Source organism: Myotis nattereri, assembly GCF_964212035.1.
Source record: "Myotis nattereri genome assembly, chromosome: X".
NCBI classification, from domain to species: domain Eukaryota; kingdom Metazoa; phylum Chordata; class Mammalia; order Chiroptera; family Vespertilionidae; genus Myotis; species Myotis nattereri.
Window position 1 is genome coordinate 13,691,047 of NC_138078.1, and position 14,238 is coordinate 13,705,284.

The window sequence follows — 14,238 nt, forward strand, 5'->3', positions numbered from 1 at the left end:
AGCCCCTTCAGTCCTGGGCAAACGGAGTGGTTAGTCACCCTCGGAAAGAAGGTGACTAACAAACAAAGAGGTTCTCTTTGTTGCAGCCCAAAGGTAATTATGGCAGAAAAAGAATAGAAGGGACAGAAGAGAAGGTTTCAAGATGGAAGGCAGATTTTAGAAGCTGCTTTCTGCTTGTCAGTTCTAGGCTGATAGATGTGGTGACAGGAGGTTACCTGCAGGAAGCCAGCAGATGGCTAAGGCATCTTGCTGAATCCCTTGATATGAGTCACAGCTGTTAGAACTGGATACTTTCTGGAAAGGAGAAGGTTGGGATTCACCAAACTACTGCAAGGTGCCAAATGAAAAAAAAAAGCCACTATTAATCTTAGAGTGATGATAATGAAACCCCCATATAGCAAAAAACATAACCAAAAGTGCTTTGTAATTGCAGTGATTTTCATGTCCCAACTGATGGCCCCCTAGATTCTAGAAGAATGGTATCCAGTTTATCTGATTGCAAGAACTAATCCTGAATAAGATGTAATAATCATTCTTTCTTAGAGTGAGCATTAATCTTCGATATTCCAAGGCAGGTGCAATTAAAGCTATTTTTGTCTTTTTATACAGTCATAATTTTTAAGTCATGTAAAGTCTCATTTTTGAAAGAATAGTCTGCAAATTATAATAAAAATAGCTAATTGTATGTTACAAGCATGATGTTGAGGAGTGGTTAAGAAAGGAGAAGGAGACAGGAGGGCTGATTTACATACATCAGCTAAGTTAACTATAAGCAGTTCCCTGTTTTTACTAGACCAACAATTCTGAAAGTTTTGCACATTAGACTTGCCTGGGGAGCTTTTAAAACATGCTGATGCTCAGAGCTCCATCCTAGAAATTGTGGCTTAATAGGTCTGGGCATAGGTAGCCATTATGATCACTTTGACATGTATTTTACAGATCTTTTAGGTGCACTTACTTGCATACAGGGTGGAGCAAAAGTAGGTTAACAGCTGTTCATATGGCCAATAATACAATAATTAATATATAATACAGGAATAAACTCTTTCACATACTCACAACTGTAAACCTACCTTTGCCCCACCTGTATATTCATACGGATAGGATATTTATTTAAAATATATAAATGATATTTATATATATGTGCCTTGCTTTATTCTAACAATATGTCTTGCATTTTTTCCATGCTAGACTATTGAACCCTGTGTCTTTCTTTTCATTTGCTGCATAGCAATCCATAATGTGATTATACATAATTGTCATTTCCCTCCTGATGGACATTTATTTTGTTGTACACTTTTCTCAATTACAGCAACACAGCAATGTGCAGGCTTAGCCATGACTCCACAGTACACATTGGGCCGTGGTTCTTGAAGTATAGTCTCTGGACCAGCAGCATCAGCATCGTGAAGGAGTTTGTTAGAGATGCAAATTATTTTCTTTTAAAAAATATATTTTATTCATTTTTTACAGAGAGGAAGAGAGAGGGAGAGAGAGTTAGAAACATCGATGAGAGAGAAACATTGATCAGCTGCCTCCTGCACACTCCCTACTGGGGATGTGCCCACAACCAAGGTACATGTCCTTGACCGGAATCGAACCTGGGACCCTTCAGTCCGCAGGCCGATGCTCTGTCCACTGAGCCAAACCAGTCAGGGCGAGATGCAAATTCTTATCTTCCTCTCTGGACCTACTGATTCAGAAACTCTGAGGGTGGGGCCCAGCAATATGCACATAGATATGTAAGATATATGTGTGTACATATACAGTCAGTTCTGTTATAATGTGACATGTGTTCCTAAACATCACTATGCAGTGCAAAATTATACAATAAAATCCACAAGAGTTATGGGGAAAAGTGGTTAGGGACACGACAATCAAAAACTTTGTCGGCGACACACAAAAAAGCTAGGAGCCTAATAAAAAATAACAGCACAGTTTTGCACATGTTAAATGGGTAAATACATAGATGCTGCAGTAAGTATGGCACTTTCCCTAGGAAAGACCTGAAGTCTGCTTGTGGAAGTGGGCCCTGGAGGACTTGCAGCTTGTGAGTTATTGTATAGTGGTAGAGGGAGGGTTATCTGAAATTGGAAGGACAGTTTTAATATGAGATGTGAGTGGGTGTGACTTCTAACACACAGTGAATGGAGGTAGCTGGTCCATACATGTTGGGATGTGTGCATTTTGTGTATTCCTATGCGGTTCATTTGGGTGCAGTTTTCTGCCTTCATCTAGCATTTCTTGTGAAGGAAATGGCACATAAGCAGATGTGAAATTGGAGTTATGCCCCAGTTTCCCCCCTAATATATCAGACATGGTGGAACAAATTTGCCTTTTCAGTATGAGTGTTATAGCAGAACTGACTGTGTGCATTTATATGTGCTACACATAAAAGGACCCCATACATGACTGAGTGTTATTTTTTTCACTTATCTTCTTTACTTAATAACGTCTCTTCATGCTTTTCCTAAAGCAGGGGTGGGGAACCTTTTTTCTACCAAGGGCCATTTGGATATTTATAACATCCTGACGGGCCATACAAAATGATCCACTTAAAAATTAGCCTGCTATATTTGGTCAAACATTTCATTAATTCACTCCTAATGCCTTCACAGGGCCAGACCAAATGATTTCATGGGCCTTATATGGCCCGAGGGCTGGATTTTCCCATTCCTGCTCTATAGTTACTAATTTTTTAAATGGTATTTAAAGCATTAAGAGATGACTAAATTGCTCTCCAAATGCTTGCAACAATTTCACTCCCACCAACACACTTCCTACACCCTGGCCAATATTGCTTATTATTAAATTTATTAATTTGTGCCAACCCAATAGTTAAATTTCTCTTTCATCTCCCTCCCTATTTCATCTCTCTCATATTCATACACATATATGTGTGTGGATGTGTGTACACATTTACACTGTGAGGAATGCCTCCCACAAATACACTGATAGGAAAAGGAGGAGGTTTAAACGTGTGAAATGTGGTGAAGCAGTGCTGAAATGGCGAAGAAAGGAAATGCAATGGAGATGCAAGAAAACATAAGAAAAGCCTATTAAAAGGGGCAAGAGAAAGAATTCCCTTTCCTTTTATTTAATTACTAGAGGCCCAGTGCAAGAAATTCGTGCAAGAGTAGGCCTTCGCAGTCCCGGCTTCGTCCGGAAGGTTGTCCGGATGGTCATTCTGCTGTTCGGCCATTTGGTTGATTTGCATATTATGCTTTTATTATTATAGATCTTTTACTTCTACCTTTGCTAAATACAACTTACCCACTTATGAGATAAGATAGTGAGTTGGCCCTGTTGGGATTCAATCTATCACTCTTGCCAGTCGACATCTCCAAAAATGCTGCTTAAACTGTTAATCCATTCACTTCAGCAGAACAGCTGTAAGGGCATCAGATTCTTCTGTTGATCAGTATTGGGTTCCATGGCCCCCACAAGCTGGAAAGATACAGCTGATCACGGGGGTGTGATGGCCACCACCTGTGAGTATGGGGCCTCTATCTAACAGCTAAAGTGGCAAAGTGGAGGCTCATGGAGTGTTAGATGTTTTCCTGTAAAGAGATTGGCAGTGGGCTAAATGCTTCCAGCTGGGCACATTTCCAAGCAGGAAAGCCAGAATGATTTAATAATTAAATCACATTCGCTTATGATCATTGTTCTTATTAGGAAATAGCATTGCTTTGATCATAGATTTTGTGAGATGGAATTTTCTTATAAAAACTGTGGTTTGTACATATAGAAATCAGAATGAGTTACTAAAAGTAATCACCAGCAGAAAGGATGGACTATTGATACAAAGATGTAAAAGATATGAAAGGAAATGTAGAGATTATGAAGGTTAATATGATGTTACCCTTCAAAGTCAGAAAGCAACTGGAAGAGAGAACTGCTAGCTGGAACCATCTCTGTTTTGCAATTAGGGTTTTGCACCTTGAAATCTCAAACTATGGCATTATTAAGAAGATATAAAGACTTTACATACCTACAAGTTACATAAAATTAACATTTCATTTCTAAATTAAGAACTTGAGCCCGGCCAGCTTGGATCAGTGGTTGAGTACTGACCTATGAACCAGGAGGTTGTGGTTCAAATCCCGGTCAGGGCACATGCCTGGGTTGCGGGCTCCATCCCCAGTGGAGGGTGTGCAAGAGGCAGCCGATCGATGATCCCCTCTCATCATTGATGTTTCTATCTCTCTCCTCCCCCCTTCCTCTCTGAAATCAATAAAAATATATATTTTTTAAAAAGGACTTGATTTCCTACCCTCATTTCTCATAGTCTGCTGCCATGGAGAGGAGGTAGCAAGAATGTTGAGAGGGACAGAGAGAAGAGAAAGCATTTTATCTTATAAAAGAACTTTCAGTCTCAAGGGGCTTTGAACAGTTGCTCTGGAGCAGGCAAGGACATCGAAGGAGGCATATTTCTCTTTCTCTTTTTGTTACTATTCTTTGTATCCCCTGTTGTGATGACTTGTAAGTGCAGCTCCTGGGATCAACTTGGGGTGCTAAATTTAGTAGTGAGCTGCAATGGCAAAGCAAAGCATTTCTCCCACTCATCTGCACCTGGAGCCAGCTACATAATTTGCAGGGCCCAGTGCAAAATAAAAATATGGGCTCCCCCTGTTCAGAAAGCAGGAAACAGTACCGTGAAGGTGCCAAAATATAAAGCTTTTTCCTGCCTTCTGTGGCCTCTTGTACTCTAGACTTGTCATTTTTTTTAACTTGCTATTTAGTGCTGTTGTGAGGAAAATTAAAATTTTAAATCTTCAGCATAATTTTACTGTTCATCTTTATATTGTGCAATGCCAGTTTTAAATGCAAATATAAGAACTTTTAACTTGTATGTGGAATCAACTAAATTATTCAATTTGTATTTTGTAGCTGGTACATGCATATGTATTTTGTTCTTACCAGAACACTGCACAAAACTAACTCAGCTGTTTTTACTTCACTTTAATGCATGCACATTCTATCAACTCTCTCTACCTTTCATTTACTGATGAGTAAGAAAGGACTGAAAGGAAAAGAAACTGTGGGTCGCCTTATCTTTCCCTTTCCTTCTATGTCATCATTTTTGGTGCATGTGGTTGGCTAATATAGTAAGAAAGAGCATGACAGGTTACCTTAATCATTCTTGTTTCTGAGAATGCCATTACTGCCTGTTAGTGATCAAAGCACATTCTGGTTCTAATGGAAAGAGGCCTCTTCTGAGCTGTCGGAGCCCCCACCTACTCAGCCCTAGATGTAACATGCTTACCTTAGACTCACTTTGCATCTTGCTGAACTCCCACACATTGTGGGTCTACAGGAGTTCTGTGCTCTGGGGAGTACCATGCAAGTGAGGCATCTAGGAACCATGGGCTCGCAAATCGTGCATGACTCCTTTGCTCACACACATACTTCCTTGTCCCCTTGGACGCCCTTTACAAAATCACATTCAGAGAGAAAATTATTAAGAGTTTCAAGACAGTGACAGCAGAACATTAAACCAAGTGCAGGGTCCTTCTGCATGGGAGGGCCTGTATGACTGCACAGGGTGAGTGTTCATAAAGGTGGTCCTTCTTGTATTAGGGGAAGCTGCTAGATAGCTGGAAGCCTCCTGCACACTCTGAGTATGAAGGACTCTAGTTCATGGCAGGCTAGACATGCAAATAGTATATGTATGCAAAATGGTTTCTTTGAAATTGATGTAATGGGGAAACTCCATACTGTTTTCCATAGTGGTTGTACCAGTCTGCATTCCCACCAGCAGTGTACTAGGGTTTCTTTTTCTCCTCACCAACACTTGTTTGTTGATTTGTTGATGGTAGTCATTCTGACAGGAGTGAGATGATACTTTATCGTTTTGATTTGCATCTCTCTGATGATTAGTGACGTTGAACATTTTTTCCTATGTCTCTTGCCATCTGTATGTTCTCTTGGAAGGTGTCTATTTAGTTCTTTTGCCCATTTTTAAATTGGATTGTTTGTCTTCCTTTTGTTAAGTTGTATGAGTTCTCTATATATTTTGGAAATTAACCTCTTATCAGATGTATCATTGCCAAATATGTTCTTCCATACAGTGGGCTCCCTTTTCATTCTGATGATAGTTTCCTTTGCTGTGCAGAAGCATCTCTTACCTTTTGAGACAGCATAGAGGGACCTGGAGAGTATTATGCTAAGAAAAATAAGCCAGTCAGAGAAAGACAAGTATCACATGATCTTATTCATATGTGGAATCTAATGAACAAAATAAACTGAACAAAAATAGATCCAGAGACATAGAAGCATGGAACAGACTCTCAAACCTCAGAGGGAAGGCAGGTGAGGGTATGTAGGTGGGAAGAGATCAACCAATGAACTTGTATACATATATGTATAACCTACAGACACAGACAATAGGGGGCGTGAAGGCCTGGGGTGAAAGGTGGGGGCAGGCTGGGAGCAGTCAATGGGGGAAAAAGGGGACATATGTAATACTTTTAGTAATAAAGATTTTTTAAAAATAAATAAATAAACTAATGAGTAAAATAGATCCTGAGACATAGGAGCATGAAACAGACTGTCGAACCTCAGAGGAAAGGCAGAGGGTGGGTGGGAGAGATTAACCAAAGAACTCATGCATGTATGCATAACCCTTGGACACAGACAATAGTGTGGTGAAGACCAGGGGCAGGGGTTGGGTGACAGGTGGAGGGGGGTCACTAGGGAAAAAAAGGGGACATCTGTAATACTTTTACCAATAAAGGTAAATTTAAAAAAGAAATAATATGAAAATGATAAAAGAGAAATTGATGTAATGTACCTATTTCAAATTCAGTTGAATTAATATCATCTTAGAGACAAGACAGTTGGGCCTCCTGACCTAGAGGGTTCCTAGCTCCCTGAGGAGTACCTTTCATATGGGCCTTTGAAACGTTGAGGCTAAAGCTGGAACCAGGTACTTATCATCAAATCAATCTCTATATCCCTTATACTTTTGTTTGTTTGTCTTTCTCCCAGGATTTCCAGCAGGAGAGCTCCAGAAGCCTTTCTTCTGGGGAACAGAATATCCGAGGTAAGTAAATGAGTAAAGAAACCAGTTATTGACAAATAAGGAAGAACATGCTGCTTTGGCAGAACATAGAAGTTTAAAAAAACAAAAAAACAAGAAACAAAGTCAGTAGTTGTTCAGCAAAAAGAGGACGTGGAACCTGGCATGGGCTGGACCCACTCTCACCATTTTAGGTATTTGTTTTCTGATTCTTGTTACCAGGGCGTATGTCTGCCTGCACAGAAAAGCCAATTAATATACAGGTAGTTTTAATTTTTATGCATTTATTCACTTGTGCATTGACTCATACTACAAATGTTTGGACCTTGAAGGATTGTTGGGATTTGAGTTGATGGTGATGGGTCTAAAACCATTCCAGCCCTGGCCGGTGTGGCTCATTGGTTGGAGCTTCAGCCTGAGTATTACAGGATTGCTGGTTCGATTCCTGGTCAAGGGCACACACCTGGGTTGCAGGTTCCATTCTAGGCCCTGGTTGGGGTGCATGTGGGAGGCGACCAATCGATGTGTGATGTTTCTCTCCCTCCCTCCTCTCTCTCTAAAAAGCAATGGAGAGAATATCCTTGGGTGAAGATTAACAAACAAACAAACAGACAAACAAACAAACAAACAAACCACATTCCAGATAGAAGAAACAATGTGAGAAAAGGAAAGAAATGTGATGATAGAATAGCAAAGAGTTTAGTTTGACTATTTTAAATGGTATATGAAGGGAAGCAGTGGAAAAGAAGTCAAGAAAAGAGGGTTGATGTTTGAATTGGAGGGCTCAGAATGCCGGGTAAAGAGCCTGGACATAAATAGCCAATAGAAAATATTGACATTTTTGAGCAAGTAATCAGATTTGTCTTTAGAAATATAATCTGAGTAGCTATGCAATAGTTTTAAAATTGGCAGTGTCTGGAGTTATGTATATCAGTTTAAAGGCCATTAATACCAAAAGATTGTAGACTTATGTAATGCAGAGTTTCTATACATATTGGGAATTCTGATAATATTCATTGTCAATAATATCACCACTTTCATTATGTGCTTTTGCTTGCTTTAGTGCACAGAAAATTTAGTCTTGATTTTAGACGTCCAGTCTCTTGTATTTTGGTTTGGATAAATGGCAATTTAAATATGATTAAATATGGTGGCAATGTTTTGATTTGGGCTTCCCCAAAAGCATACCCTATGACAAGGATTCAAGTGCACATAGTTCTTTTGGGAGGTGATGCCAGGAAACACTAGCAGGAGAGTGGGTAAATGAGACAAGGAGGGAAGGAAGCAATAAATTGTATTGTAGGAGTTTTTTATGGCTGCCATAATGAATTATCACAAACTTGGCTTAAAACAATGTAAATTTATTTGCTTATAGTTCTATAGGTTATAAGTCTAACCTGGATCTCTGGGCTAAACACAAGATATGGGCAGGGCCGCATTCCTTTCTGAAAGCTCTGGGAAAGAACCTATTTTTTTTTTTTTTTTGACTTTTCTAGCTTTTAGAGGTGGTCCACATTCTTTGGCTCATGGCCCTCTTCCTCCATCTTTCAAACTTGCGAAGTTGCATCTCTTTGACCATTCATACATAGTCACATCTTCTTCCCACTGTCCTCTTTAAACCAGGATCATCTCCCTATTTTAAGCTCACCTGATTAACAGTGTTAATTCCCCCTTGCCATGTAATAGCATATTCACAGGTTCTGGGGATTAGCATGTGGACATCTTTTGGGGGCCACTCTTCTGCCTATGACACGTCTGTTACAAAGCCAGTTATCACTGTGGACAACAGTCTTGCTGCAGAGCTGTAGAATATACTTCAATGTGATCCTGTCTCGAGGGCAAGGGAGCTAGAGTATTTATCCTACAATTCACCTTCCATCCTTGCTTGAGGGCTTCCACCAGTTGTATTAACTTCTGGCATTCCCCAGCCTAGGCCAAGAGGGCTTTGGTGGCGGGAAAAGTCTGCAACCCACTATGTACTGTCCCCCACTTATGATGCTTTAACTTAAGATTTGTCTACTTTACAATGGTGCAAAAGCAATACACATTTGGTGGAAATTTTGACCTCTTCCCGGGCTAGTGTTATGTGGTATGATACTCGTGATGTTGGGTGCAGTAGTGAGCTGCAGCTCCCAGTCAGCCAAGTGATCATGAAGCTGAACAACTGGTACTCTGCAGTGTAGTCATTGTGTCAGATGATTTTGCCCAACTGTAGACTACTGTAATTGCTCTGAGCACAGTTAAGGTAGGCGAAGCTAGGCTATGATGTTCCGTAGGTTAGGTGTATTGAATGCATTTCAACTTTAAGTTATTTTCCACTTACAATGGGTTTATTGGGATGTAACCCTATTGTAAATGGAGGAGCATCTGTAGCTTCAGGTGCTGCCAGTTGGAAGATGTTGGATTGTTATGCTTGGAAATGGTGAGTGCTGAGTGGACAGGAGCAGGCAACAGTAAAGCCTATGGTAGGAAAGCAGAGTTGTTAGCATAAATGAAAATGAAAGTGGTTTGTATCGCCCAAATGCATTAATATCATCCTAGGCCTCAGCTGCATAGTTTTCATTAGTGTTCAGATATTTGGAATCAATTTTCCCTATTGTTAAGATTAGGAAAAATATATATATTTATATAAAATTAGAGGTTTAGGCTAAATATTCCTTAAGCTCCCTTCAAACTAAAAAAGTTCTAGAATTCTATGAATCTGCTCATCACTAGCAATTTAACTCATCTTCTGTTATTGTGGTTATATACCTGGAGACTTGGAAATAGTCTGGTTCAGTTTTGAAGTTACCGATTTGATGAAATTGTTTATTGGGTCTGTAAGATGATTTTTAATATAAAAATTAAAATAATAAGAACTTAGGAAATAATAGTGTTGATTAGCTCAACATTTGGTTTGCTGAGCCATATTTGAGACTTCAGTGGAAGAGAGATTTGCATTTTTTTTCCTAAAGAGTTCTGTGTCTGCACTGAAACCATCCCTCCTCTATTAAGATCAGCATTGGAAATATGGAGATGCTGGACACATGGGAATCAAAGTCCAGTGAGATGGATTCCCATACATGCATCTGTTCTGGACAGATAGCCTTCAGAACCAGCTAGTGCTTATCCTTTCTGCCCACACTGGTCAGCTTAGCCCTCCCCTGAGTGTTGGGTATAATGATGGGGGCATTGGTAGGCTGAATTGTTTCCAGAGGAGAGAATCAGGATTGTAAATGGCCTAAGATAACATATTCCAAAGTGTGTGTTCCATGAAGTAGTAACAGAGGTAAGTCATCCTCCCCTTCCCTTTGTTTTGGAGAACCACAATACTTAGCAGCATAAAAATTCCTAAGAAACTCTATGAAGGAAACTTATTTATTTATTTTTATTTTTTGTTAATCCTCATCCGAGGAAATTTTTCCATTGATTTTTAGGGAGCGTGGAAGAGAGAGGGAAAGACAGAGAGAAACATTGATGTGAGAGAAACACATCGATTGGTTGTCTCCTGTATGAGCCCCAACCAGGGTCCGGGCCTGGGAAGAACCTGCAACCAAGGTATGTGTCCTTGACTGGAATTGAACCCGGGACCCCCCAGTCCTCAGGCAGGTAAGAAAGAAACTTATTTAAATATGTTTAACCTAGAGGTTCCTAAAATCCCTCTTTTCCTATGTTTTGGGAAATGTTGGTCTAGGTCAGTGGTCGGCAAACTGAGGCTTGCGAGCCACATGCGGCTCTTTGGCCCCTTGAGTGTGGCCACGAAGTTTCAATCGCACTGTACGTGAGCGCCTGCATGTGGTATTTTGTGGAAGAGCCACACTCAAGGGGCCGCAGTTTGCCGACCACTGGTCTAGGTTCATGACAAGAAAAATAGTTGAAAGAACTTGAGAAGAGAGCATTTGAGGAAGAACCTCATAACTTTGTATTTTTGAAAGAAATTTAAGGTGGCAGAATGATTTACTATATTTGGGTTGGGGGGTCAGAGAGTGTTTAGCGAGAGATTCCACCCAATGGATATAAGACATAGGAAAGAGATTCCATTTTAACAATAGGGAGATCTGTTTTATTTTATTCTTTTTTTTATTGCTTAAAGTATTACAAAGGGTATTACATATGTGTCTTTTTTTTCCCCCCGCCCTTGACTATCCCCTGGCCTCCCCCACCCCCCAGCATCCCATGTCCATTGGTTATGCATATATGCATGCATACAAGTCCTTCGGTTGATCTCTTATGCCCCTCCCTCCTGCCCCCCAACTTTCCCCGGCCTTCCCGCTGCATTTTGACAATCTGTTCGAGGCAGCTCTGCCTCTGTGACCATTATTTTATTCTTTATAAATATTTTTTTATTGATTTCAGAGAGGGAGAGAGAGATAGAAACATCAATGATGAGAGAGAATCATTGATCAGCTGCCTCCTGCATGCCCCACACTGGGGATTAAGCCTGCAACCCTGGCATATGCCTTTGACCAGAATCGAACCCGGCATCCTTCAGTCCTCAGGCCAAGGCTCTATCCACTGAACCAAACTGGCTATGGCGAGATCTATTTTATTTACAACCACTGATGAGAGAATGGGCCACCTCAGAAGTGGGGGGAGCTCCTGGTTATTGAAAGTGCCCAAGGAGAAGTCTTAGGACCTTTTGAACTGGTTTTTGTAGAGGAGGGCCCTACTTCAGCTAAGGAGTAGAGTTAGATGACCTTAAAGACATTCTAACTCTGAGATTTTTATGACTTTACATTTCAGGCATAGAGTAGCCCTTACTTGATGACTGCTTGAGATAATGGTTGCTCCAGACAGCAGTATGATTGATTCCCTGTTGACAGCAAACCCTGTGCATTTGTTAAATCCATTGGGTAGTAAGAACAAAAGAGAAACTGAGTAGGTGGAAACATTTCATCTTTCCCATTTTATTTTTGGAAGGCTAGATTTTCTCTGCAGGAGTCTTCTTGTTCTGGCCAGCCAGTTGTATTGTTAAAAGGCATAGTTTTATTTATTTATTTATTTATTTATTTATTTATTTTTACGATATGCTAATTTAAATAATGTCCATTGATAACATGGAATATGTGAATTTAGTATGATGAACCATTATCATTGTAAGGCTTAGTCATGTAAAATTACTTCTTTGTCTCTTGTCCAAAGGATTGCAATTATTTGGCTGAGAATCAGAACTTACAATGATTCAATCATTTTCTGAATTCTCTATTACCCTTCGCAAGTAGGAAGCTTATTGGAGCAGTCTCTCTGAAGGGACATTTATTGTAGAACAGTTCCGGTAAACGTCCATTGTTCATCTCTTAAATTCAACAGCACTGACCAAGGCTTGTAGAGAATCGAATATGATTGTCAGGGCTGAGAGGTCTGGAAAAACGAAATGTTACAGGCTGCACAGTGATAGCTACTGCTGCAAAAATTAGCACTATGTAAAATTACAAGTTTGTCCCACACTGCTATGATAGCTCTATGATTGAAATGCATAATTTTACTCTTACTTCTTTAATGAAGGTTTGCAATGATGGAAAAACAGTAGGAAGCATTTTTTCAAATGCAAATTACCTTGCAGGAAAGAAATAACAAAGGAAAGAATTGCCACCAAGGGGAAAAATTAAATCTTGCAGCACTTCCTTGGGTATAGTTGAGACAAACAATTAGCATGTTAAGGATCATTATGTCCTGTAATAACATGTTGCTTCAAAAATTCTCGTTCCTTCCACTTACTGGTCCTGTCTATTTGCCGGGTTACTTTGATGGTGCATGTCAGGAAGTAACTGTGAAATACTGGTATTTTTAGCATAATTGCAAATCTCAGGACGTATCCTCATAACAAGGATTTTAAGTTGTTTATAATCCTTATCCATACATTAAATAACTAGAAGAAGGTACATATCAATCTGTCACTTGCATGAAACGGTAAAGTTAATCTGTTAATTAAATCGTTGTTACTTTCTTACTGTGTACTAGGTACAGAGAATTTAGCAGTGATCAAGTAGATACAGGTTTGACCTTCATAGAACTTAAAGCTGAGAGAGAAGATCCCAGACACACATGAGTGGAAGCCCCCTTATTGATTACATCATATATCATTAACATGCTTCTGTTTCAGTTATATTGCCATGTAACAAAGCTCCATTGAACAACCACTACTGGCATATGAATCCACAGTTCGGGCAAGATTCAGCCGAGACGCTTGTCTCTGTTCTGTGTGGTGTTCGTTGGCTGGCAACTTAACTGGGACCAGGGGATCTAAGGTGACTTTCACATGTCTGCTGTCCCAGTTGGACTGGCTTGAATGGCTGGGGCCTAGCTAGGTCTCTCTTCCATTAGAAGTCTGACAACTTTTGGTGTCTCTTGCTTGCCTTGCTTGGCCTCTTTGTGTCCAGCTGATTAGTCTACCTTCTTTACATGGAATTGACTTCCGAGGTAGGAAATTTTTAAGCATTAAGGCCTGTCAAAGCGTAGGTCCAGAAGCCACATCCGGCCCCTTTTGTTGCCTTCTTTTGATCATAGCAAATCCGGAGGCCTATCCAGATTTAAGGGAAAGGAAGACGTTGCCTCTTGTTGGGAGGAGGTGGCACATGCATTCAGGGTGTGTGGAATTGTCAGTGGTCACCCTTGTAGGTAATCTGCCACATGCATCCTCAGAGGTGAAGAGAAATGATAAAATGACTTTTCCAAATCTGGTTAAGGCTTCACAGTCTTTGTCATTCAGTTGTGAGCGTGTCTGTCACAAAAGCAGAGAAACGTGACTACCTTGACAGCAGGCTGATCCCTTTTAATCTCTGCTCTATTCCTTTTTTGTGACTACATTTGAAAAACAATTTAACTTCTAAGTCTGTAGCGATTTTTCAACAGGTTCTCAGATAAAAAATAAATGGTATGTTGACTGACAGGATCTTTTCAACCCTGCTACTGCTTTGGGTGTTTATAAATATAAACTACAGCTAGAGCTGATGTAGAATAATAAAAACATTAGGGCTGGAAGGGACTTTAGAAACCATTTCTTTCACACCCCTAATTTCATAGGGTAGGAGAAATAAGCCCCATACATGGTCATAATGATAATGTTAGAATTTATATTTTCTTTGTCCATTTTAATGAGAAGGGCACATTTGGATTTTTTAAAAAATACATTTTATTGATTTTTTACAGAGAGGAAGGGAGAGGAGTAGAGAGTTAGAAACATCGATGAGAGAGAAACATCGATCAGCTGCCTTCTGCACACCCCCAACTGGGGATGT

At 40.0% G+C, this 14,238-nt stretch overlaps 1 protein-coding gene across 2 annotated transcripts in view; it reads left to right on the forward strand.

Moving 5' to 3' along the window:
• The window catches only part of PHEX (phosphate regulating endopeptidase X-linked), a gene marked incomplete at both ends in the record, with an annotated part of 199,983 nt that overhangs the window by 166,756 nt on the left and 18,989 nt on the right, over positions 1 to 14,238 (forward strand). For both annotated transcript variants that reach the window (XM_081081267.1, XM_081081268.1), the window contains one exon: positions 6,991 to 7,045. In XM_081081267.1, the coding sequence (XP_080937393.1) occupies positions 6,991 to 7,045 (55 nt within the window). The remainder of the gene's footprint in view (positions 1 to 6,990; positions 7,046 to 14,238) is intronic.